Source organism: Simochromis diagramma, unplaced genomic scaffold, assembly GCF_900408965.1.
Source record: "Simochromis diagramma unplaced genomic scaffold, fSimDia1.1 OVJJ01000293.1, whole genome shotgun sequence".
In the NCBI taxonomy this organism is placed as follows: domain Eukaryota; kingdom Metazoa; phylum Chordata; class Actinopteri; order Cichliformes; family Cichlidae; genus Simochromis; species Simochromis diagramma.
Genome location: NW_024386801.1, coordinates 13,647,954 through 13,673,056, shown reverse-complemented (window position 1 = coordinate 13,673,056; position 25,103 = coordinate 13,647,954). Strand labels below are relative to the sequence as shown.

The 25,103-nt window shown below is 39.7% G+C and overlaps 1 protein-coding gene across 2 annotated transcripts; it reads left to right on the top strand.

The window, feature by feature from the left end:
• The first annotated feature begins 346 nt into the window (after positions 1–346).
• cd82b (CD82 molecule b) lies at positions 347–23,845 on the top strand. 2 transcript variants are annotated; one of them, XM_040026007.1, is made up of 9 exons: positions 347–465; positions 8,457–8,529; positions 9,601–9,673; positions 14,312–14,436; positions 16,273–16,347; positions 17,864–17,959; positions 18,715–18,888; positions 20,214–20,297; positions 21,797–23,845. In XM_040026007.1, the coding sequence occupies exons 2-9, from the start codon at positions 8,467–8,469 to the stop codon at positions 21,872–21,874; spliced, it is 768 nt and encodes a 255-aa protein (XP_039881941.1). In that variant the 5' UTR covers positions 347–465; positions 8,457–8,466; the 3' UTR covers positions 21,875–23,845. The 2 variants fall into 2 exon arrangements, with proteins under 2 accessions (XP_039881941.1, XP_039881942.1); XM_040026008.1 differs by having other exon boundaries at positions 358–469.
• Positions 23,846–25,103: the final 1,258 nt, after the last annotated feature.

Genomic DNA, 25,103 nt, shown 5'->3' with positions numbered 1-25,103 from the left:
GAAAAAGCCACGAAAATCCTTTACTGATTCCTAAGGTGTTACAGGTGTTACACTTTTCTTAGATGCCGTTGTAAACTGCGCAAATGCAATGTCTGACAGGAAGTTGAATGCTGTTTGTTTTTTGTTTTTTTTTGTTGTTGTTTTTTTGTTTTCTCCTGATGAAGAAAAGAAAACAATGTGCCCGCTGTGTAAATGAGACACCCACAAAAGAAAAAACTCACAAGGTTGAGGTTGTGAAATTGTAATAAAAGAACTAGAAAACACACCTGTAGCCTGCAGTTGTGTTGCACCAGGAAGGCAAGAGAGGGTTAAATGTGGGTGTAACGAATTTGCCCCCTCACGCACATAAACCACACACAAACCAGTCAGACAGACACAATCATTCGTTTCTCTCACACTCCGAGACCAGACTCTGTTTCAACGGTAGACTCCTCTGTCAGCTCTGAGCACCTCCAGAGACGCAAAGTAAGTGTTTGCGATGTTTTTGTGTATCTAGCTAGTAATAACCTCAGAGTTACCCGCGCTAGCTTGTGAAAACACGCCGTTGGAATGCCCCCTTTTTTGTACTTTGTTCTGAGACCTTTTGTTTAGTTTACAACGGTCTTTATGGGCCGTTTATTTTCTGTTAAAGTTGCTGGAAACTTGTTAATAGAGTGAGTAGTTAATTTTGTCGGGGAAATTTGAGGAGCTGGTCAGTGGACGGTCAGCTAGCCGTGAAAGACACGAGATGCTGTGTTCAGTGTCAGGCAGAGCCAGAGTTTCAGTCCCAGGAGTCATTCAGATGTAAAAATACTTTTTCAGCCAGATTCAAGTCCTCGCTTTTTGTCGTTTGTGCACGTTTAATGCTGGTGTATTGACTTTAACATGTTGTGTGTGAGCTGTACGTGTTTGTAGGGAAAACGTTAAAACAGATGTTCAAGGTTCTGCTTTCGACATGGTGTAATTACATTATTTCGACCTTCCTGGACACTGAAAAAATGGCTGAGTGTGGATAATTGTTATGATTGGTATTTTGTGATTATTTTTTTAGACTTTACACTTGAGCAAGTTTAAAAAAAACTAATAAAACAACTCCCCTTTTTTAAAATGAGGCAACGTAATGCAAAGTTTCAAGCGTTTAAGACCAGTGGCGTACCTATGAAATCTGGGGCCCAAACGTATGTGGTCTCACATGCCAGATCGGTATAATAAACACGTGAAAGCATGTGAAGTAAGGCTATTATAGTTCACTCAAATATATTTTCACATGTAGTTTTAGTTAACTGAAATATAACACAAAACAAAAATGAACTAAAATAGAATTACAGGGAAAATATTTTTAGTTTAGTTTAGTTTTTATTAAAATTTGGCAAAGACATTGATAGATGTGTTTATTGAGGCTCAACTGCATTTAAAAAGGGGATCAGCTTTGGGTTAGTATCTTGCCTAAGGATATTTGGCATGCAGACTGGAGCAGCCAGAGATCGAACCACCAGTCTTCCAATTAGTAGATGACCTGCTCTATATTCTGAACTACAGCCACCCCTAAATATTAATAGATCAGTAGTGTCTAAATCCTGCCTCTGACATTTTCCATTAATACAGTTTAAAAATTGAGAAAAGCTAGTATTGAAACGAAAATTAAAAAAATTGCCAAAAAACAAGAATTAAACTGAAACTAAACTGAATTGAAAGCAAAGTGCACATAAAACACATACTAATCAGAAAATTATAATAACTGATGTGAAGTGGTTATTAGAGTTATCAAGATTATCAGCATCAAAGTCTTTTTAAATATGAAATTTGAGCACAGTTCATCCCCTTAATGCAGTAATTACAGTGTGAAGCTTCAGGGTAAAATAGTTCAAAGTTTTCACATCTTTGTTATCCTGTGAGCACAAAACATACAGGTGGAAGCCTTCTACATCTGGCACATACACAGAAAGATTACAGAAAATAAATCCGTAAATAAAATGAATTGTAATTAAAGTAAATTAGTTTCCAACAATTCCTATCAAAATCTTCTCCCATGTTGATCTTAATAAATCCCAATAAACTTGTGGTCTGAATATTCAAAGTAAAAAAAAACAAAAAACAAAACAGGTGACGCACTGACACTAAAACGTATTATTTACACAGTAGCCAGTATTCGTGGTGGATATAAAATAACTTTTAATTACCCACTTATTGAGTCTGTGTCTGATATTGTCTGTAATCTGAGAAGATGGGGCTATTTTTCAAATTTTATACATTTCTCTTCATTAATCCAGCTAGTTAAGTGCTCTGATACTTGTCTATGGAACAAGAAGAACAAGAAGAACCAGAAACATTTTTGGCCATTCTCCAGCAGGAGTGGCCTAAACCTTTTGCACTTTTCACCGTGGAGGCTCTGTGGGAGCACTGGGGGGGAAAAAAAAAACACATCCAAAAAATGGTGCTGTAATTCCAGGGTTTGGGTGGTCCTTCCACATGTTAGGGGCCTAGTAACTGTTTTATTTCTCTCAGTGCAACAGCCCTAATTGTAAGCTGAGATAGTTTGAAGGGGAAGCAATGAGTAAGCTACTGAAATTCTAGGTAACATCCAGTTAATACAGTCTTGCAGTCTTTCTGCATTTGTGGTATGCCTTTAAGCAATTTTGTGGTGTACGAGAAGAAGTTGAAGTCTGAGTAGGCAAATGAATTCTCAGTGACTGTCTGGGCTCAAACGCCTCTCTCTAAAGTTTAATGTAGAGTAGAGTAAGGGACTATTTTGATTGTTTGCTTATTCTGGAAGTATTTGTGATTGGACAAATTGTTAAATTTGTTAAACTGTACTTCAGGGTTTGGAGAACAGTTGTAGATTGATGTAATCGAGTTACTCAGTGGTTTTGTTGGACCTATAGAGCCTATACAGAATAAAATCTAATTTTGGAAGCACCATAACAGGTATTGATGACTCGCTGTAAAGGTCATCAGCAACTAAGAATATATGCCAGCAGGGCTCTCTAAAAAGTGGACCAAACTACCAATGAAAACTAAAAAATGATGTATTAGAAAAGAGAACTTTCTGGCAAAATACCTCCCAGACAGAAGTCTCTCTAAAAAAACCCCTCTCCCACTGCTGTTGCACCACAAATCATTGTGTTAATAGATTAGTAATTACAGTTTTGTTTTTGTTCTTGTTTTTTTTCTTTGACTCTTCTTGGTCTAAGGATGTCAAAAGAATTTCTGCTGGTATTAAACTTTGATATTTAATTCTGTTAAAATTAGATTCCTTTCTTCCCATTCATTATTTTTCATTCGGCTGCTGTTATGTATCATTGAATTTAGAGTTTGGTGGGGTTTTTTGCTACTCTGTTTTGTTTCGTTTATACACAAAATGATTGTCTCGTTGCCATAAATGCCTCATCTTTTCTACTGAATAGTGGGGGATTTTTTTTTTGGTTTCTGACAGTTTAAATGTCACATAAGTGGAAATTTGAAATCTGTCATCTCACAAAATTCCATTCATCCATTTTCTATGACCTGTAAGGGTCCGTGTCATGAGGACAGCAGTGTAAATATAGCTCTTCCTGTCCATCCTCACGGTCTTCAGCTCTTCTTGGTGTTCCTAAGCCAGCTGAGAGACGACATCTCTGCTGAATGTCCTGTATCTGCCCTAGAAAATCTCTCAAACACCTCGACTAGGATGGGACAAGGAGGCATCCTAGTCAGATGTCCGAACCCCCCCCCCCCATTTTGTCTTTTCTGATGTAGAGGAACGTTGGTTATACTCTGTCCTCTCCCGAGTGACTGGAGTCCTCACCCTATTTCTAAGGGGGAGCTCAGACACTTTTCAAGTCCTTTCTACTGCTTGTATCTATGATTTTGTCCTTTCTCTCATAGCTCACAGCCTGTAGATTGTAGGAATCTTGACCAGTATATCGACATTTATTTGACAATGCTGGACTCCACCCACTGTTTCACCACTTGTATAAATACTTAAAAGTTGCTACCTCAAGTAGAGGAGCTTATTTTCAAACCGGAGCAGGGATTTGACCACTTTTCCGGCCAAAAACCATGACATCACAATTAGAGGTGCACATCTCACCCACACCACTTCACACTCAGCTTTGAATAGAAAACCAGAAACAGTAGAACCCCACCCCAGAAAACAAAGACGTAATTCTGCGATCACACATCTGATAACCTCAACCCCTTGGCTGTTCTTAGAAACCGAGAAACGGGAACAAATCTCTCTGATTTATTGGCAATGATGTGACTTGATATGGTTGGATGGGTGGATAAAAACATTGTCAATTACATGATATAGTGACTGTAGACCAAATCTGTGTTTAGTCTTGTTGCCACAGATGTGTCATCATTTTCATTTACGTGGGTAGGTACCAGGCACCCAACCACAGATGGGGAGTTTACTGATTTCTTTTGCCATACAGCTTGTCATTACATAGATGCAAAATGGGAAATCCCCTCCATCCCTGAAAACCCACTGAGGTGTATCAACTAATAAAGCAACTGAACTGATAAAACATCGTCTATATTACCGACAGCCCATGACTCAGGCGAATTAAAAACTTTCATAGACATAAAAAAATAACATGTTGACGAAAGCTATCAATACTTTTTTTTTTTTTTTTTTTTTTTTTTTTTAAATGACATCAGAAACAGCAGTATGCGACATTACGTGATGGCAGAGCTTCAGTTCATCCTTTGTCATTTTTTTTTTTTTTTTTTTTTTTTTTTTTTTTTTTTTTTTAATAAATAGGACAGGGGGAATGAATGAGAGAAAGAGAGAAAACCAAAGGGGAGAAGAGACGGTGAGAAGGGGGGGGAAGAGAGAGAAAAAAAACAAAAAAAAAAACAAAAACAAAAAAAAAACAAAAAAAAAAAAAACTCCTGGGTCACCTGTATGGAGAAAGAAAAAACAAACAAAAAACAAACAAACAGAGGAGACAGCAAACAACAAAGAGCAACATAATAATAAAGAAAACAAAGCACCATCACAATAAACTAGCTAGTCATAGATATCAATAGTTACTAAATAATAAACGATATTGTGCAGCACGCAAGATAGACAGCGCACAATGTGCTTTGAGGCAGCAGCCAAGAAAGCTGTAGTCCGCGTCTGTGAATACCCGTGTGTACACCTGTGTGCATACCTGTGTGGATCAGCATGCTTGCATTCCAAAGGTTTCTCCATGTAACGATCTGCTAGGGAGTGTGGGGAGCCACAGCCCCGTCCTCCAGGGCATGAAGCAGGTATGGAGGAGATCAAGACTCCAGACATCCAGAGGCCCCCAGAACACAAGAGACCAAGGAAGACCAACAGAGAAAGCTATCAATACTAGCAGCCCTGATTCTCTGACCAGCAGACCGCAGAGGCGGATTTTACTCCAGGGGCTGTTTCTAGGAATGCATGCATTTTGAAGATGTTTTCTTTTGTTTTGTCACTGAAATGCAGCAGCAAACAACCTACAACCTGTTCGTGCATGGTGATCAACAGTTTTTCAAATGTTAAAGCAGGATTCTGGCACGATATTAAGAGCTTTAGTAGTACCAGGATGGTGTCTGGTTCATTCGTTCCAACACTGTGGCCTCACAGATGCGTAAGTGGGTCATATTAAATGGGAATATGACCCATGTTAGGAGGAGGTAGTAGAGGGAGCTTGGCACACTGCCTGACATTTTGTGTTCAACACGACCATAGCTGATCAATGCTGGGTCAATTTCAGACACAGTTGCTGCCATCTGCCATTCGTGCTGTCTCGTCTCTGTAACCCATGCTTGTGAACTGACCCTTTGTACAAACACTTATTTCAGCGTAATGCTTTTAACCTTTTATTGCACCCAAAATACTGTTAGTAGGTGTTCGCACCTTACGCCAAACCACAGGGAGGGAGATGGAGGCTGTAAAGAGGGGGGGAAAAAATGTGTGAGATCACGGGGCCGGAAAGTTCAGGTAATTCTGTCGCGGTTTTATTCAGGGGAATTTTTCTTTTTTCTATCCTGCACATTGTTTTTACACCAAGCTGAGCCTTCACTTAGTTCAAATTGGAGAGATGAAAAATAACCTTTCAAGTAAACTGCCTTTTGACATCAGCAGCAGCATATATATATTTTCTACTTGTAATGAATGGGTAAAATCCCACTCCTGGGTGGCTGTTTAGCTCCACTTCCCATTCCACTGCCGAGCCTTTATTTTCACATGCTTCCAGGAAGTTAGCTTTGACTGTGTAAGCTACGCAAAAAGAATTCTCTAAATGCATTTTCAACTTGATCTTGTCAGTGTGCGAGCTTCTATGAAAGCTATACTCCCAAAAGAGTATAACCTCAGTTACTGCCTTGTAATAAATTAGGCTAGCACGTTATCTTATTTATGTTTGTTGTTTCGGAAGTATAATAAGTAGCATTGAGGCATTGTTGGGAACTGTTTTCAGATGGACTGGGGGCTAAGTCAGCAAACAATGGTTGTCATAACTAAGCCTTTTTTAATCCCCGCTGCTGCTCACCATCTAGACATAAAGACCAACAATCTCCTTTAAGGATTATCTACTTTGCAAGGGTATCTGCTGTGTGGTTTGGGCTTTGCATTGTGTGTAGCTTTGTAAATATGAAATTGTGTTGGTATTTCTATCAGTATTTTTATGCTACATTTAATAAGTAATAATATTGAAAGGCTTTTGATAGAGCTGCTCTACAGACTGTGTATCTGACAAACAACTTAAAACCACGAAAGCATGTTGAATCTGAAAGTATTCTTCAGAAAGCAATCTGAAGTATTTGTTTGTCTGTGTTTATGTTTGTGTAGTCTAAGTAACTCACACTCATGTGATAGTTACCAGTAGTTCAAATGAAATTTTATGGTAAAACCAGTTTGAACTACACTGAACAGCATCAAAGCTTTGGGGCTTGGTTTTTTTTTTTTGTTTTTTTTGTTTTTTTTTAAGTCTGTTTTGTAGCTTTTGGCTTTATTTGTACAGTGAAGGAGATAGACAGGAAATGGGGGAGGAGGAGAGAGCGAGGCAGTGACACGTATCATAGATCTGACCCGGCTAAGTTTAACTAACAACAAGTATTGTTGAGCAGAACCTATTTTTCATATTATCTTTAGGCTATAATTAATTTTCATGTTCTCTTCTTTGACATACACACTGTCTGGAAAAACACGGCAGCTTCCTTTATGCATAATCTGTAGACAGACTTCTTATCAAGTGAAGAGGAAACGAGATGTGATTAAGAGATGTCAGCAAAGTAAATAGTCTTCATTTGCAAGTCATTTGAGTGGATTTCCAAGATACATATTGTTAATTTGAACTGTTGGTTAACATAGGCAAAAGAAAAAAGAACTAAATACATAATTACCTGTTACAGATACTGGAAGAAGGTTTAGATGAAATAAGTGACACAGGAAGAGAGAGCTTGTCATGAGATATACAAGTGCCTCCATGTTGTATTTCAGACTCCTCGAATAACCACAATAGCTGGTTATATTTCCTGTTTTTCCTTAGTATGAGAAAGCTGTGGTGAATATTGTCGTTGGACTGGTTCTGCTCAGGCTGAATCATGTTACCAGGGAGGCTTTATGAAGTGTACTGAGTGTGTGGTGCTGGCCTGGCCTACTTTTTTTCTTTTCTTTTCTTTCTTTTTCTTTCTTTTTTTTTTTTTTAAAAGGGAAAAAATTACTTGGAGAAAAGTCACCAAGTGCACTCTGTGTATGTATGAAACCCAAACAGGCTGTATGTGAGCATGAGGTAAACTACTGTAAAACAGTGCAGCTGATGATATTCTATTCTAAAACCAAGAATATCAGACAGTGAAGGCCTTTCCTCGAGGATGTGATCACAGCAGTGTTCGGTCGTGTGTTTATTGGTTGTAGTTTTATACCATATAGGCTCCTTCATAAAATTCACTGCAAAAAAACTGTTGCTAACCAAACTCGTTGTTTCCGTGTTGTGTTATATCAGTTGGTAGGTTGGTCTAGTCTCTCTCGATTTGAGATAGTAGTACACGTAACCACACGAGCCGTCATCCTCTCCACATAGCCGTCTTGACTTCACCACTCGTCACTTTGTGGTGGTCCTCCTGTTGCTCTTTCCAACCAGGGTGGTTCTTCTTGTTTGTCAAGAACGCAACTGCATTCATTAACAAGTGTTACTGCAAAAACACGATATTTTCCAACAACAGGGCAGCAGTTGTCGCACAAAAGAGGGGATAAGTTGGTCGGTTGAGCTATTTAAGCCTGGAGAAATGTGACTGTTTAAAAATGAACTAGGCTAACGCTGCTTTGAAGATTTGAAGCTGTGTTTAATCAGGAATCCAGCTGTGCAGATTTCTCGACGTCCTTGACTCAAAGCTAACTTTCCTTGTTGTGTCTTTTCTTCATCTTGAGTCGGTTTGTGATCTCTCTCTCTTTTTTTTTTTTTTAATCTCTTGCCCACGCTTTACTGTGATATAACTCTCTGACGTTAATAGCCAATAAATTCTCTTTTGTCTCCCAGAAACACAGCCATGGGGAAAGGATGCGTTGCAGTCACCAAATACTTTCTATTTCTCTTCAACCTCCTCTTCTTTGTAAGTATCTGCACATGCATTGCACACACTGTTAGAGTAACCCAACTTTCACCTTGTCAGCAGTTTTGTTTAGCTAAGCTAGACAGACGAGTATGCTGCATCCTACACTTATGACGCACTTAGAGTTGCATGATGTCTTTCAGGGTTATATTTGAATAACTGTCAGATGGTGCCAGGGGATGGTAGAGATACACAGGGAAATGTCGCTGTGACTCTCTCTGTGATAGGAGATATGAAGTTCGGTCAGGTCTAAATTACAACAGATGGTTTCTGTTTGTTTCCTAGTCGCTTGGGCTGGTCACAACATAAAGTCCAGAGGTTCATACAACCCCAGACTCCTAAAACTGACTCTGCGAGGATGTCCAGACCTTTCTAGTGGGTCTGTGGCTGTAAACCTGATGCAGACCTTTTGATGTGAATGCGCCACTGGTGTCTAATAGGAAGCGTGTGTGTCTGTGTCAGTGTTTGTCCATGTGGACAGATTAGTCTAGGGGAGGTTAGGGGAAGCCAGGAAGTGGTGGGCTAATGATGGCAGCCGGGAGCACAAGAGTCTCTCTAAATGAACGGCTCTTAACGAAGGCTTTAATTACTGCTGGGAGGTTGGGGAGGGGCAACGATACAAGTGGATAGCTGGGGAATCAACAGAGCCTCTTATTTGAGAATTTGCCCCCTCTACAGTGCCCCACAATTTCCAAACAAGGCCCCGCTTAATTACATTGATAGTCTCAGCTTCATAGCCTCATTACAAGGGTATATAAAGTAAATCTGATAATTTTTGGAGGCTTTAAGGAACCAATTACACTATGTTCCAGTTTCCAGTTCTGTTATGAATACTGATGTTAATTGTGAGAAAAGCCTGTGGAATGACTGCCTCCACATCCTGTTTCTTTCCAAATGTTGTTATGAGAGAAAGAGAAAGGCAGACAGAAACACAAGGGACAAGATGCAATCAGATGTATTCCACATGTGACAGACCAAGAGAGCAAAAAAGAAAAAAACAAACCAACTACAAACAGTGTGTAAGACATTAGAGCACATATTGTGCCTGATTTTTCTCTGTCACCTCCACAGGTGTTTGGAGCCCTTATCCTGGGCTTTGGACTGTGGGTTCTGCTTGATAACAAGAGCTTCATTGCTGTTCTACGTAAGTACCTCCTCTCTACAACTAATGCAGATTTTATCCCCTGAGACGCATTCCTAAAAAGTCACGAGGGTCTGCTCACACCTTACTAAAAATGTGACTCACATATGAACGTTGATGACTTCCTGTGCACCCTGTAGAGATACAGACACACACTGACAGGCACATCTGTGAGAAGTGGGTTACTCAGGGGGGATGACGGGCTCTTGATTACTAGGGCATCTTAAAAGGTTTCATCTTAGGGTGGAAAATGGCAGTTGTATCCCCCTCCTCCACTTTCCACACTTTGAACTTGCCCGTTTTTCTTAGTCCTACAGATGGCAGAGGTGCTAGATAAAATTTCCCATTTGTACAGATGTTCTCACATATCTACTTGTAGACACTGCATAGTAAGAAATACATTATTATTGCAGTTATCAGCTTTCTTAAAGATAGAAACGTCTCCAACTACTGTGAAGAAGACTGGAGAAAGCATAATGAAGCCCATGTCCAGATTTGCCTGAAAAAGCAGAGAACCACGGATGGAAACTCTTAGTTGCCATAAATCTCTTTTATAAATGCTTTCAGTGTATTCATCCCAAGTGGAGCATTTCCAAGAGCAGCAGTCAAGTTTTTTTCTCAGTTTGTAAAGAGAAATTCCTTCTTTTTATTGTCTGGCAACTTGGTACATGTTGGAAGTCAGATGCAGCACTTTCTTCTACGTGACTCTGATACCTCTTTCCTATAGGAGATCTGCATATGTCGTGTTTGCCAAAGCAGGGTCTAATGTTCCATTTAACTCAACCTCAGATGAGTGGTTGTGACCTGATTCACTGTGCCAGGCTAGAAGGGCTGTGAGATTTACTGCTCTTAGACAGACTCAGTTTGAATCAGTCAAATTAGATTAATTACGGTTTTGTTAATTGTTTCGGCGCCTTGCATTGTTTGGTTTTACGGCATCGGTTGAACTTTCCAGTGATTTTTAACAAGTACGATTAATGGGCTAAATAGAAGTCTGAATGATCAAAAATAAAAGTTGAGTTCTTTGATAATGAGATAAGAAAATTCTAGGTCAAGTAGAGCAGAAGTCATCTATATTTTGGTTGGAAGTTTGGGGTTATTTTTTCATTTGCTATTTTGATCGATTGTTTGTGAAAAGACTAGAGTTTGATCAAAACAATCTCTAGAATTGACCTTTATTGTCCTAAAACTTAGTGAGTCCAAGGTTGTTGTTCAGCTGAGTTTGGTTATCTCAAATTAGGCCTTCAGGAAATAAAGGCAGTAGAGTGTGCATCATCCTTTTCAGCTTCAGGCCTATTGTTGTGATAATCCAGCTGTTCCCCAAGAGATAGCATGATTCATTCATACCTTATTCGTGCTAGGAGGAGTCTAATGACCTCCCCCCCTACTTGTATTTATGTTCGAAGGACTGGTCAAACTCTGCTCCGCCTTGGATGTCTAACCTCACAGAAAATATCTTATCACTCTGCAGAAGAACAAAAGCTCCAGCCAGCTCTGTTTATTGACTCTTGTGCGTTCCCCTCAGAAGCTTGGTCTGCCTATAAACAGGATCTTTGTGTTTTTAGTTTCCATTCTTTATGAGTTATATTAGCAAAGGCCTTTGCAGCTGTCCCAGTGACTTCAGGCAGGGAAACTATGAGGATGTTGTGGTTTCAGGTGCCCCTGCCCCCCCTCTTTTTAAGTTAAAAAAGACATCTTCCCCTCACTATATACTCGTCTATATCAGAGCACTGATGTTAATAGTTTACTGTAACATGATGCCTTCAGTTTATCTTGCTGGCGTTTGCTAAAATACAGCGTGCATATTATTTAGACAAGTCAGCCTGGGAGTCAGGGAGAAGAGGTATGTGAGACGGAGAGCGCGCCAAAGCACAGTTTGGAAATGTGCTTCATATTAATTCAGAAACTTTTACAGAGGCACAGGGAGAGAAAAAGAGAACATGCTGGAAAAAGATTTTCTTTGGACTCTTTCAACTCAGAATTCAGCAAAGTAAAGGAAAAAAAACTTGATCTGCCTGTGTTTAATTTTTAAACCTGTGCGTATAGTCAAGTATGACTTTTCGCCATCTGTATGGAAGCTCAGTGTGTGGCTTCGGTCATGTTTACAGAAGGACCTGCAGCACCAAACAATCCTAACTCCTGCTCTCCCTCGCCAGCCGTCTTGAAGGGCACCATGAGTTTTCCTTCTTTAAATGGAAAGTTCCATGGAAACCACTGAAGTAACTATTTTAGAATATCTAACAGAGACCTACATAGAAACTTGCCAGAGTAGATGACAGAATAGCACAGTAACCAGGCTAATACATGCTGACTGCAGGAGGATGCTATGTTTTTGGTGTTACTCCAGAAGCACACAGATGCAGGAAGCTTGTAAAGAACAGTTTCTGTTCTGCTGCTGCAACCTTTGAAACACCTGCAACTGGTCTTAGGAGTACAAGGAAACTGTTGTTTTGTTTTTTTTATTTAAAAAGGCTTCCTTTTTCTAAATGTGTGATGAAAAGATGGAAAGAAGAACTAAGCAGACTCAGTACCCCCGATTGTGTTTTTCAGTTAGCTGCTGCCAAGGTTTTTGTAGTGAGTTATGTTAACAATCTAAAACTAAGTGTGTTGAAACATTTCCGTTAACTGAAATTAGCCAGCATTTTATACTATGCAGGCTAATTAAAATATACAGCTTTAATTCTGTTTGGTGACATTTTTCATACAGAGGCTTGGATGTCTACATGATTGTATAATTCTGTTTGTGAACTAAAATGTTGCTTCTTACAAATACCCATGTTATTGCATTAGAGTTGCACTGCAGTTCCTCAAACTTCTGGGTGTATGTTATTAGTTTGCGTAAACACCGGGCTGCATGAAAACCACACACAGAACATCTAATTTAAACTCTGTAGTTAATAATCATAGCTCACCGGTTTACCATCTACATGGAAAATACATGTTTGCGGTCCACTGTAGCTGCATACTCTTCAAGTGAACCTCTACTTCAGTGCGTTGAATTACACTAATAAATGTAATGATGACAATATAGGAAGCAAAATGTCGGCACATATCTTGCTGTGTCATGTAACTTTTTCTTTGCTTTTCTCTCTCGTCTGACTATGTAAATGTTGATTTGTTGCACCTCTAACTAGAGCCTTAGAAATCTTACATGCATTAATATATTTAGTGTTGCTAAATGTTCTCGCTCCGGCTCCTAACTGTACCTACTGTATACTTTTATGCATGTCCCCTAAATCCCTCAGGTTAATTACTGAAACCCGTGGACATCTGTTGCTTTTGCAGCTACTAGTTGGTTGCGTGTGTGTGAGGGGAGGGTTGGGCGTGCGGTTATGAGAAAGACAGAAATAACATGCCTCAGCTGAATACCGGATATAGAACATACAACATGGTTGTCTGCCTCCCTTTTAATGTTACCTCATAAACACTCGATACATGGTGACCTCATCACTTTCAGAAAGTATTCTTAAACCACCACAGCATGCACTGTTATGGTAGCCCATGTCGAATCAGCAGTGTACATGCATTCAGTCACATCATGTTCATAGTTTTGGTAAGTTTATATCACGTATTTAAAGGTGTTTCAGTACTAACAAGAAATTACTGTAAATGCTGTAAAGGCTTCCATTTAGTGTTCTGACAAGTTGCGTGAGCTATAAAATATTATTTATAGTTAAGACAGGATATGAAAATGTGCTGCAGCCATAAAGATTTTCTATTTATTTTTGTTTAATGATGCATCCTGTTCCAATAAGTGCAGATGATAAAATGTATCATGGAGGTTTTCAAAGTAACATGGTGCTAGTTCAAGAAGAGCTAATGTTCCTTCTTTGCAGTCATAAAGTCGAGTAATAAAGTTCAGCTTGATTTTAACAATCTTCAGAGATATTAATATTGACTGTGCATCTGACAGAGCACATATAAAGAAAAGCAACACAGAAATATATTCACAGATATTAGAGGTGAGGTGTCGGAGCCTTTCTGTCTGTCAGCTCTTTTACCAAACTGTCGCGAGTGAGTTATCTGATTTGCTGTTTTGTTTGCTTGGCCCAGGAATCCTTGATAAGATGGAGCCATTTGACAGAGCTCAAAATCTAGCCTCATCCGTGGATTGAGCTTGGAGTCTTTGGAGCTCTTCCAAAGCAGATAACACACAGAGTCACATAATGGCTCCAATTTATCTCCTCTCCAACCTTCCCTGTGCCGGCCCCCTCCTCCTGCAGAATCCCTCCCACTCTACATACCAGAAAGGGAAATCAATTTATCTTGCCACACACTGACTTGTCTCAGTCTACTCTGAGAGAAAAACCTTTTGTGTGAGAAAAGAATGTGTTCTCACACAAAAGCTTGCATGATTTCAACATAGAAAATTTGCTCGGTGAACGAGGTTTGGCTAACTGTAACCTGTGTGTGTAAAAATGGGTTTGCAGAAGTAAAAAGGCCCCCACATATGTGGTGCAAAAGTCGGTCTCATTTGGCCTGCTAGACACAGTTGCATTTGTATTACAGTTAGTGGAGAAAAAGAACAGAAGTCAGGGGCCTGTCACCATAAAAATCATGTTTGTGCCACCCTTTTAGATCTCAGGAATTCTATATGTTGATCTCTTTCTGTGTGCCCCTGCCTGTTTCCATCTTCTCCAGAGGAATCATCAGATACTGTGAAAGTGGCCTCATACATCCTCATCGGAGTGGGTTCCCTGACGATGGCCATGGGCTTCTTTGGCTGCATTGGATCCATCTACGAAGTCCGTTGTCTTCTGGGTCTGGTGAGAAGCTACACTGACTTTAAACTCTTTTTAATCTCTTTTGCCTCTATCTGCAATCGAGTGCATAATTAAAACAGTAAATACTGTTCGAGGTATTGTTTCCTACTTATTTATATTTATTCTCTTATCGTTTTAAACACACAGAAGCTTAATTTTATTTAATGAAACATTCACCTACCTGCTTGAGCTCTCAAGGCTAAGAACATGTGGTATATTCCTGCTGACATTAAAACCCTTCAGCATTTCTGCTAAATGTGTGCTGCCAGGCTATCACAGCATGTGTGGATTTACAGGTGGTGGGGTGGGGGGGGGATGGGGATAAAGCCAGTAAAATGTAGGGGATACAACAAGAGTGGGGATGGGTGCGTGACCTACAGCGTTAAACCTGCAAGGGGTTAACTGAATAACTGCTGTGACCTACTTCTTCCAGTGACAGTGACCAGCTGGCAGTAGAGCCTCTATCTCTCTCTCTCTCTCTCACACACACACACACACACACACACACACACACACACACACACACACACACACACACACACACACACACACACACACACACACACACTGAGGGAAGACTGGAAAAGCTGGATGTGTCTGCCCAAAAAGTGTTTTTCTCTTATTCTGTTTTGTTTCTATTTGTTACATGTGAATAAATTTCCATTTATTAGAGTTGATAATTTGTTTACTTTCTATCTATTCAGTACATTAACTATGTGAGGATGAGATGCAATAAAAAAAGTTAAGAGAACAGGTCCAGATTATAAACATTAAAAGCTTTACCGTTGGCTGATCTCACAATCGTCTCCTACACCGTTTACAGCACGGCTGCTATCTTAGTCGAAGTCCTGTTATGACTCTTTACATTTATGCCTCTGCAATATTCATTGGATCACCTCCTGTGTGTCATAATGGCGGACCTGCAACTTGATTGTCATTTTCGTGAAAAGGATGAAAATGTAGGGAAGCAAAACTGGTGAGCGGTCCAGAAACTTCTGCGTTTTGAGTGTGCTCTGAGCTGACAGGAGATGGCTGGCTGACATGCACCATAATTCACATCACTTCTGCTGAATGTTCTTCTTCAGAAGCCCCAGAAAGTTCGAATAGAGCTCCACGTTGACAGTTTCACCGCAGGGAATGAATTCACTGTGCACCATGTTGGAAACTAAAGTGACTAGTATGCCCCCGGTCTCGCACCTCTCCCCACACACTTGCCTTAGGGCTTGGAAACTATGGAGTCTGACACAAACTTCAGGTTGATTTGAAAAGACAAGTTAAAGTTTGACCTCTGTGCAAGTTTGAGGTCTGTGGTTAAATCATAGAGCACGGAATAAGATCTAAAAACAGCATTCATGCTGGAACTTGTCGGGACCAAAGCAGCCATGTCTGAGAAGATAAGCTTTAACGTGAGATTGGCCTCATTAAATTCTTCTGAATCTGTTTTTAGAGGGTTTTTTTCATTCAGAAAAAGTGTCAACACTTGTTTTGGTGTTTTGGCTGCCCAAAAATAACCGAGCTTCATGATATTCAGGACTTAATAATCTATTTTCTATCTATCAGCTGCGTGTGGCTGGATATGTTAGTGTTCGTTGAAAGTCTTCCTGCTGCTACTAAATAAAAAACCTAAACTAAACCAGCAGCCTATAATTACCGAAACTTGCTGTGAAACTGTGCAAAGCTGATGGGAACTACAGATATATGTTCACCAATACAAGCTTTCTTACTTCATTCACTCCTGTTAAAAAATAATTATTTTATCTGCTTTAAGATTTGCATCGGTGTTTTTCATCTCTTATCAGTGGTTATGTAAAACTGACATGCGTCTTTGTCCCCTCACAGTACTTCACCTGCCTCCTCCTCATCCTCGTTGCCCAGATCACTGCTGGAGTTCTCATTTACTTCCAGAGAGATCGGGTAAGAAGCTAGTTTAGTTGATCCTGCTTTACTCTCTTCCCCTATATTTTTAATTTCACATCTTCTTTCTTTTTGTGTTATATTTGTTTCCTTTTTTATTTTTACCATATTTCCTAATTTAACCTGTTGCCCCCGCTTCTCGTGCATTCTACCACCTACCACTCCTCCACCCACTAGTACAGTTTGGGCCCACTGGGTACTTGTTTCCCCTTCACAGCTTTCGCTGGCTGTGTGTACATTAACCTGTAAGGAATCCAAAGTTCAACAAATGGAAAGTTTCAGTTTGTGAGTTTGTGTCATGTGATTGGATTGTGAAAAGTGAGATAAAGAAGGAGGACAGGAGACATGTGATAACAGTACCGGAAGTAGTTTGTAGGTTGCTGTAATCGAAGGCTTTCGTCATCACATTAGTGAGGTGGAGCGAGTGTGCTGGAGAATCGCATTAAATGATGTTTTTAAAGCTTTAATCATATGAAATAAGTCTGTCTTCATCTTCTATACGTTAGTACTTTTCACCCCAGAGGCAGAAATTGTCATCGTATTAAGTGTCATGTCGCCCATTTCTGCTCTTTTATAAAAAAAAAAGTTTTAAACAACAACAACCAAACTGTGGCAAAGTTTAATCCTTTGATAGATGTTATTAGCTCGGCAGGGGGGCTTGAATTAGAAAACAAGCTGGCTGAAATAAAAACCATGACAAACAACACCAAAAAACAGCTTAAGATTTTCAAAACGTATTGGATTAAATTTTAAAAAGCTGTTGCGTAGCTGTAAATGTGTTTTTCTGAACTCCTGATGTTTTAATGTTTTCCCCCCTTAAAACCTTTCTTATACAGGTCAAACCAGTAATAGCACCACCTTTGTGTTGTTCTAAAGGGAGTGTTAAGTTGGAGCACATAAACATCTAAAACCGGTTTTGTTCTCTAAACATGGCCTTTCTTTTCCAAGACATAAAAAGCCTTTCCCTTGATAAACTTCACCACTGCGCTCAGGATAGGTGGTGGCTGTTTCAGCCCTCCAGCATTTATATGCATGTATGTGTACGTACATGTGTATCTGCGTATCTGTAGCCCAAGACACCCTCCCTGTGTTTAAGGCTCACCACAGGGCAGGGTGGTGCCCATTCCCAGAATAGGGTGAGGCTCTCGCTGTAGACCCTCAGAAGCTGCATCTCTGCCACCGCTCCGTGGTCGTACACACATAAACACGGAGTCGTTCTCTTGCTAAGCTGTATTTGGACAATGTTTGAGCCCAGCAAGAGACGTCACATAGAAGAACCGACTGCGGCGGTGCTCGAAGAAGCATAAATTTAAAATTTGGATCATCTGTGGGATTTCTGGGGGGTTGTTGCTTGTTTATTTGCTTTCCTTCATCACCACTGTTTCACTTCCCCTCTCTGGCTGGTGTTCAACCTTTTTTTAATGCCTAAAATAAAAAGCACTTTTATTTACGTACAGCCATGGTGTGTTTTCTGATTCTTAGACACTGATAATAATATACTCATATTCAATTCCAGTTGGCATATGAGATGGACAGCATCATTAAGACTGTGATCATCACCTACCCCAATAACAGGACCACAGAGCACCCCTTGGACTACATTCAGAGGACGGTGAGTTGACGCTTCAGTGTGTTTCCACGCCTTGTCGACCCCCCCCCCCCCTAAAAAACCCATTTGTTTAGATTTCAATTTGGATTGTTTTGGTGGCAGGCGTGATTACTCTAAATAATTCTTCAAGAATCACATTACAATACATTATAAGCAGCTTTTCTATCCTTTTTAATGCGTAACTCAGTCAATCAACAATTATCATGCAAGCAGCTAACAGTGTGATTGCATCTTTCCATACATCAGGAGAGACTAATTGTGCTGAATAGTTGTAGGTCTGTAACCTGCAGCCTTCGTCTAACTTAACTTTCATCCAATCCGGTGGGCTCCCTAAGTTCCATCACATCCACCGTTTTCTGGAGACAGCCTTTTCAGAACTATGCAAATAAAACTGATCTGAGGGATATGTGAAAATATGTGTATGCTTTGCACTTTGGATGAACTAACTCATTAAACTAATCAGCCTGTACCCAGTTTCTTCCCTCTCTTCTTCCACCTTTCCCTCTTTCTTGCCAAGCCTCTTTCCTCCTGGTCTTTCTGAAAGCAGCAGCCAAGAATACATTGTTCTCAAATATCATAATACAAGTACTCATTCACAGAGCCAAGGGATTTGCTAATTTTGGATCCAGTTTCATTTCCAATTCATTTTTGTCTCTTTTAAAGAAATAAAATGCAGCAAAACCTTTTCAATCCATCCTCTGTGGGGTTTTTTGTGTTTCTAACTTGTCTCACATCCTTGCTTTCTCCCATATTACCAGATGAAATGCTGTGGTTTTACTGGGCCGGGCAACTGGTCTGAGAACCCTGTGATCAAGAACAGCACCCTGGTGCAGTATTCCTGCTCCTGTCGTAATGATTCCTTGCCTGGAGTGGAAAAGGCGCTAGCAGGCCTGTGTTCAACCTTGTCCCCGGATCCACCAGTTTATGAAACGGTAAATAACACAATGTAAAGTCTGCAGCCTCCTGTCTGCGCGCTAAGAGTTGAAAATTAGGCGAGCAACTGTTAAATTATACAACCAAGACTGAAATTGTTTTATTGCCATACCATGATATCGCTGCTTATACAAATTATTATTATTATTATTATTATTATTATTTTTGGTATTTTCTTTAATGTTTTCTCCAGGCAGTGGGACAGCCCCAAAATACTGTAGTAAAATTAATAATATCACAGTATTTAAAAAAAAAAAAAAAAAAAAAAAAAAAAAAAAGGAATTGATGATCTGCGTGTTTGATTCGGCCTTTATACGTTAGAGAGGCAGGGCTGAGATGGTTTGGACATGTGCAGAGGAGGGTTAGTGGATACACTGGACAAAGGAAAAGAGGAAGGCCACAAAGAAGATTCATGGATGTAGTGAAGGAGGACGTGTAGACGGTTGCTGTGACATAGGCGAATGTTGGGGATGGGATGAAATGGAGGCAGATGATCTGCTGTCATCAGAGTTTTACTACAGTTATTATCACTGCATTTAAAAAGTATCTTACTTACTGATTGGATGTGTACTACAAGAAGTATAGACTTATTTGAAGTACTTTGCAGCTGCACGTAAGCATAGGAATGATTTTTAATTTATGATTCTTTGTTTTAGGGAATTTAACGATTTTTAACATTTAATGTTTGTATCTGATAAGGCCCAATCAGCATTAAGGTAAAGTAGATGTCGGAGTTGAATTTTCCAGTAGTCTTAGCAAACAGATTACTGAAGCTTTCAGACTAAGACTGGGTGGAGATCTTAAAACACAACTCTGTTTTAAGGGTCCTAAAACTGTGGAGCAGAATGGACAGTAGACATAAACATAGCAAAAGTTACACGTTTCAAAATGAAAACCCACCAGTTTGGATTTTTGTTTTGTTTTGTTTTTAAGTCTAGGCCATGGTTAGGGAGATGACACAGACGTCACACCTTTAATCTTTACAGAACTGTTTGACTAAGACTGGCAGCTCGGTGTACGACTGTGGTTAAACTCAATCAGCACCGTGATCGGTGGCAGCCGAGGCAAATTGTTCATACTGCTCTGATTTATCCAAACAGCAGTACAACTCCACCGTTCTGTTGTTTGGTCTGCGTGTTTGAGAAACTTTACACTCCCCAGTCGCTCCCTTCCTCGGCTAAGCTAAACCTGTTATTCCTCCCCTCACAGGCTCAACCCAGAGCTAACAGTTGTGCTTTCAAAAGGCTCAGTTCATGTCCGGCTGTGATCCTGTAATCATTCATCTTTCTGCATGTCCCCCCCCCTCTCTTGTTCTCTCCTGTAGGGCTGTAAAACCACCATAGAAACATGGCTAAAGGATAACTTGGGAGTTATTCTGGGGATCTGTGCTGCCGTGGCAGTCGTGGAGGTACAGTATCCGCCTCTTCCTGTTCTGATTTTTATCAAGAGTGCCTTAAGGCTGCCAGTATATTTGTTTTTAGCTGCACCATGTCTGTGTTTGCTTGGATCGTAGCTGGTATACAGTTTCAAGTTAGGTCAGGCAGACACAAGATAAATAAAATAAATGCATTAAATTATGTTCGTTCATCACAACGATGGCAGAAAGCAAACATATGTTTTTAGATTGTCGTAGTAGATAGACTTTATAATCCTCCATATATACTGCTATAGGCTACTTTTAACTCCTTCCTCATTCACAAAAGGTCACCAAAGTGGGTTTGAGTTCGAGTCGAAGACTTTTGTGGCATAACCACAAAAAGATCTGTGCCTTCTCCCGAGGTCTTTCCTTTATGGATCTTTTGCTTGTTTTGTTAGGTGAATGTGTAACTACACCGACAACAGCAGCTTAATCCTACACCCAGGTGCCACATGTACTGTTCCTTTAAAAGTTTGGACTTCATTACCATACCTCTGGCTTCAGCCAGTTAGCTTAGCTGGAAGCGGAGTGAAACAGCTGGCCAGCATCTGTACATAACTCTTGTAGGCAGAATCTAGTTTGGTTAAAAAGAAAAGCTTCTCCTTCCTCTTTAACTGAATGTCAGAGGCACTAAAAGGAAAGTGAAGAAGCCTTTAGAAAACAAAACCTCCAAAGTTTTAGGAAAACCAAGTTAAACAAATGAAGCAAAAACGTATTTATATAGCTTACCTTTTTTGAATAATATATAAATGTAGGTGGAGGAGAGTGTGTGAACCTTTAGAATTTGCAGTAAAATTGAAGGTGAAATTAGAATCTGGCTCTTTATGTTAAAAAAACTGGGAGGTATTGAAGTACGATCCTGACATCTGAGGTTGTGAATCATGGCTCAAAAGCAAGAGGCCTGAGGTCCTCAGAACAGAAAGCAAGCAGTGTTTATTTATGTAGTATCTGTCCCTGCTTTTTCTATATAATAATGTTTCCAGTAGTCTCAGTTTCTGCCTTTTTAGACTAAAACACGGTGCTGTTGTTTTCAAACTAAGACTGGATATGTAGTGTTTCCAAAACGTCTCACAGAAAGGAATCACAAAGTGCTGACACGATGCAAAATTTTAAAAAGAAAATAAATCAAACAGCAGATTAAAAAATTTAAAATTAAAAGACAGTGTAAAATATTTTTAAAAAATACCCTTCTTTTGAAGCTAAACTAGGGTTAGGGGCACATTACATTAAAGCAGAATTTGGGGAAACATGTTTCTCATGCCAGCGTAAATGGACATGTGCGGTTGAAGCTCTGCAGTGGACATAACTAAAGTATGTGAATATTGTTTCAAGACAGACTTGGAGAAAAAAACAAAGCCTGTGGTTCAGTAATTGTAGCCTGTTGTAAATACACAGAAATTCTTTGGTTTTATCACCTGCATGTTTGAGTGCACACTCTGCTCATCAGTTTCAAATGCAATATCTAAGCCGACAACTCCTCTTTCCTCCAGCTCCTCGGGATGATCCTCTCCATGTGTCTCTGCAAGAACGTTGGCCGGGAAGATTACAGCAAAGTGCCGAAGTACTGAGCTGATGCTGGAGCCAGCTTCACATCACACACACAGATGGACGGACTCTCCCTCTCTCTCTCCTCACAGCCCAGTCTCTCTCACACACACACACACACACACACACACACACACACACACACACACACACACACACACACACACACACACACACACACACACAGAGACAAATGACAGCTGTCTCCACCATTTGAGCTTCTCATGTCTGCACAGCTGTACAGATTTCTCACGCCCACATGTACACAAACACACACACTTCTCAAGTGCGATATATTTGTGAAAAGTTGAAAAGTTACTTAATTTTCCTCATTTTATTTGTTTTTATTTTTGATGGAAGCTTCTGGCGTTTGATACTATGCAAGTGTTCATTTGTATGTCGTCGTCTTTTTTCTTTTTTTTTTTTGTGTCCCCTTGGCTGACCTCAGTGATGCGCTTAACCCTGTAAAGTCATAAGAAAATGGTACTGCCAGAAAATTCTTCATTTATTGTGTCTTAATTGAAAATTCAGACACATTTTTTTAATAAAAGGAAGTATTAATTTGCGTGTAAGCATTTAAATTGGCATCATCTTTGCCACAGCCATTTTTTATGTTTAAAAATGTTCTGTTGCTTTAAAAAAAAAAAAGTGCAATTCATTGATGATGTAGAAGTCTCAAAAACTCATGTATCAAATGTACACCTGGCGCTACAGGGTTAACTGGTGAGAGAAAGAGAGCACTTTAGTGATATTGAGTTAGCTGAGAGCCAGTTATTCTGACTTCAAGGCACGGAGATGAGAGGAAAATGGGAGGGCGCATGCTACCCTCTCAAGGTATTTTTGGTGCAGTGGGTGGAGGATGGATGCAGGGCATGGCTGCTGCGGTGGAGGTTTTGGCTTCTGTCGTCAACTCCTCGTACCCAGTAGCCCTCTGTTGACACCCACCACCGGCTCCACCTCATGCCTACCCATCATCTCTAAATCATGTCTGTCTTCCTTTCGGGTACGCATGATTCGTAACGAGCGGCTCTTCGAAATGAACTTTTCTGTTTGAAGTACGTATGCGTATGACGTGTTGAGTGAATATTTTATTTCTTTATGTTCTTTTTTAGTATTTTCATGTTATCTGTTCTTTTTTGTTGTTTTTAAACAGCTGTATATATGACTTTAGATAGTGATCGTGGCTTGTTGAGTGCTCGGTCAGCGTTTTATATGGGAAAGCTTTCACCCACATGTTCCTGTTTTAAGACGTCCTATTGTTCTTCGGTTCCTTCTGTTCTTGATGAAGAGCAGAGCACGGCTGCCCGTCAGCACTATTTTGGTCTGAATCGGAGAAATTGGATCCCTTGGTAAATTGTCATCAGTCTTAAAGCTATATTTTCATTTCCTTAACATGGCATGGTTGTTTTTGAACTTACACACAGCTCTTGGCTTTTATTTTGAAAAGTCATTTTTTCGTGTGTCTTTTAGCAGCTGTGTGACCACAGTGGATTTCTTTCATAGCGTGACTGTTTTCCAAGAAGTTAGTTTATAGTATCAGTCCGTGAGAAAAAGGAAAGACAAAAAAAGTTGTAAGTTATTACATATTCAGAAACTGACTCTTCTCTCACTTATACTTTCTTCTCTAAAAATACTTTTTACAAAACCTCTTCTCTTCCTCATTTGTTTTTTTAGCCGTCTTCTCCATAAAATCCCATCTTTTCACTTCAATACACTATTATAGCTCAATTTATGGTTAATGAGCACTTTCATGAGCCTTCGAAAGCGTGTTCAACATGCTGTAATTACAGAGGATTAAAAGCTGTTACAGTCAGCTTCTACTGCGTAAGCTGCCAAATTGAAAACATTAATTTAAGTTGAAGAAAAATGAAGGTTTCCTTAATGTTTAGAATACTTTGTACACTTTTACCTTTGTGGAACTTTTAAGCCATGTTAGTAATTAATTGTTTCTTTTTATTACTGAGAATTATTAATAAACATGAACCCACTAGAAACTGTTGACTGCTGATTTCATTTTATTTAAAACTCCAGTTAGAAGTTGGTACGACTTCACGCACAGACTGGAGTCAATCTTTCGCAGGCTGCTTGTTATTTGTGTGTTCAGATGTCACGTTTGTTTGTTTTGTGTTTTACTCAAAGCAACCAGAAGATGGCAGTGTACACCTAACATTTGCACTTGGCTAAAATGAGTAAATTTCCCTGTTATGGCCTTTTATGTGTAAAATGAAAGACTTCTCATCACTGGATTAATTATGCTCTAAAACCCTGATTTATAAAAGCTACAGGTTTAATTAATGGGATTCATCCAGATTCTTATGAAATTGGTTATTTCACTACCTTTCCAGTTTTGCACCTCTAAGCTAATTAATTTCTTTTTTTTTATTATCGTTTCTTTTCTTAGTTTTTTTTTTTTATGTTAATTTAGTCTCACTACCCCATGGCTCAATACAACAAAAAGCTCCACATGCAGAAATTTCGCTGCTTCAACAGGATTTTTCCCCTGTAAGATTGTCTCATGAGATCTAAATGCAGTGACTCTTATCAAGGAAAGTGAGCCCCATGATGTAATGTCATACCACAAGCTAATACCTCACCACTGCCTTTGCTGCTTTTAAAGCAAACAAGACAATTACAGCACAGACCTTGCTGCTCTAATCCACTATTGTCTAAGGCACTTAACCTCGGTGTAATGAGTACAGCTTAGTGTCCTCTCAGGAGGCTGCTTTTACATCTCATCAGTGAGCTTCAAGAGGCAAACATCACCTTATCATTTAAAGCACAACACTGAACTTAAACAACTGTGGCTGCTGAGAGGGCAGTCCAAAAGGAGCGAGAATTAAAACTTCCAAAACTTTTCTAAGATTTTCATGCTGGCAAAAACTCAAAATCATCCTAGTTTGTTAGGTACGCCTGTTCAACTGCAAATATCTAATCAGCGAATGTCATGGCAACAACTCCATGCATTTAGACATAAAGACATGGACAAGATGACCTGCTGAAGTGCAAACTGAGCATTAGAACTGAGAAGAAAAGAGACTTTGAATGTGGCATGGTTGGTCTGAGTATTTCAGAGTATTTCACTCCTGTCAGCTGATAACAGGAATCTGAGACCACAATTCAAACGGAAGACTGGAAAAATGTTGCCTGGTCTGTTGAGTCTTGATTTCTGCCTCAGCATCCCGATGGTAGGATCTGAGATTGAGGCAAGAAAGCATGGATCTGTCCTGCCTTCTATTAATCCTTCATGCTGCT

Coding starts and splice junctions, on each gene's coding strand:
- cd82b (XM_040026007.1), top strand. CDS start 8,467: ATGGGGAAAGGATGCGTTGCAGTCACCAAATACTTTCTATTTCTCTTC. Junction 8,530..9,600: donor TCTTCAACCTCCTCTTCTTT/GTAAGTATCTGC, acceptor TCACCTCCACAG/GTGTTTGGAGCCCTTATCCT. Junction 17,960..18,714: donor TGGACTACATTCAGAGGACG/GTGAGTTGACGC, acceptor CCATATTACCAG/ATGAAATGCTGTGGTTTTAC.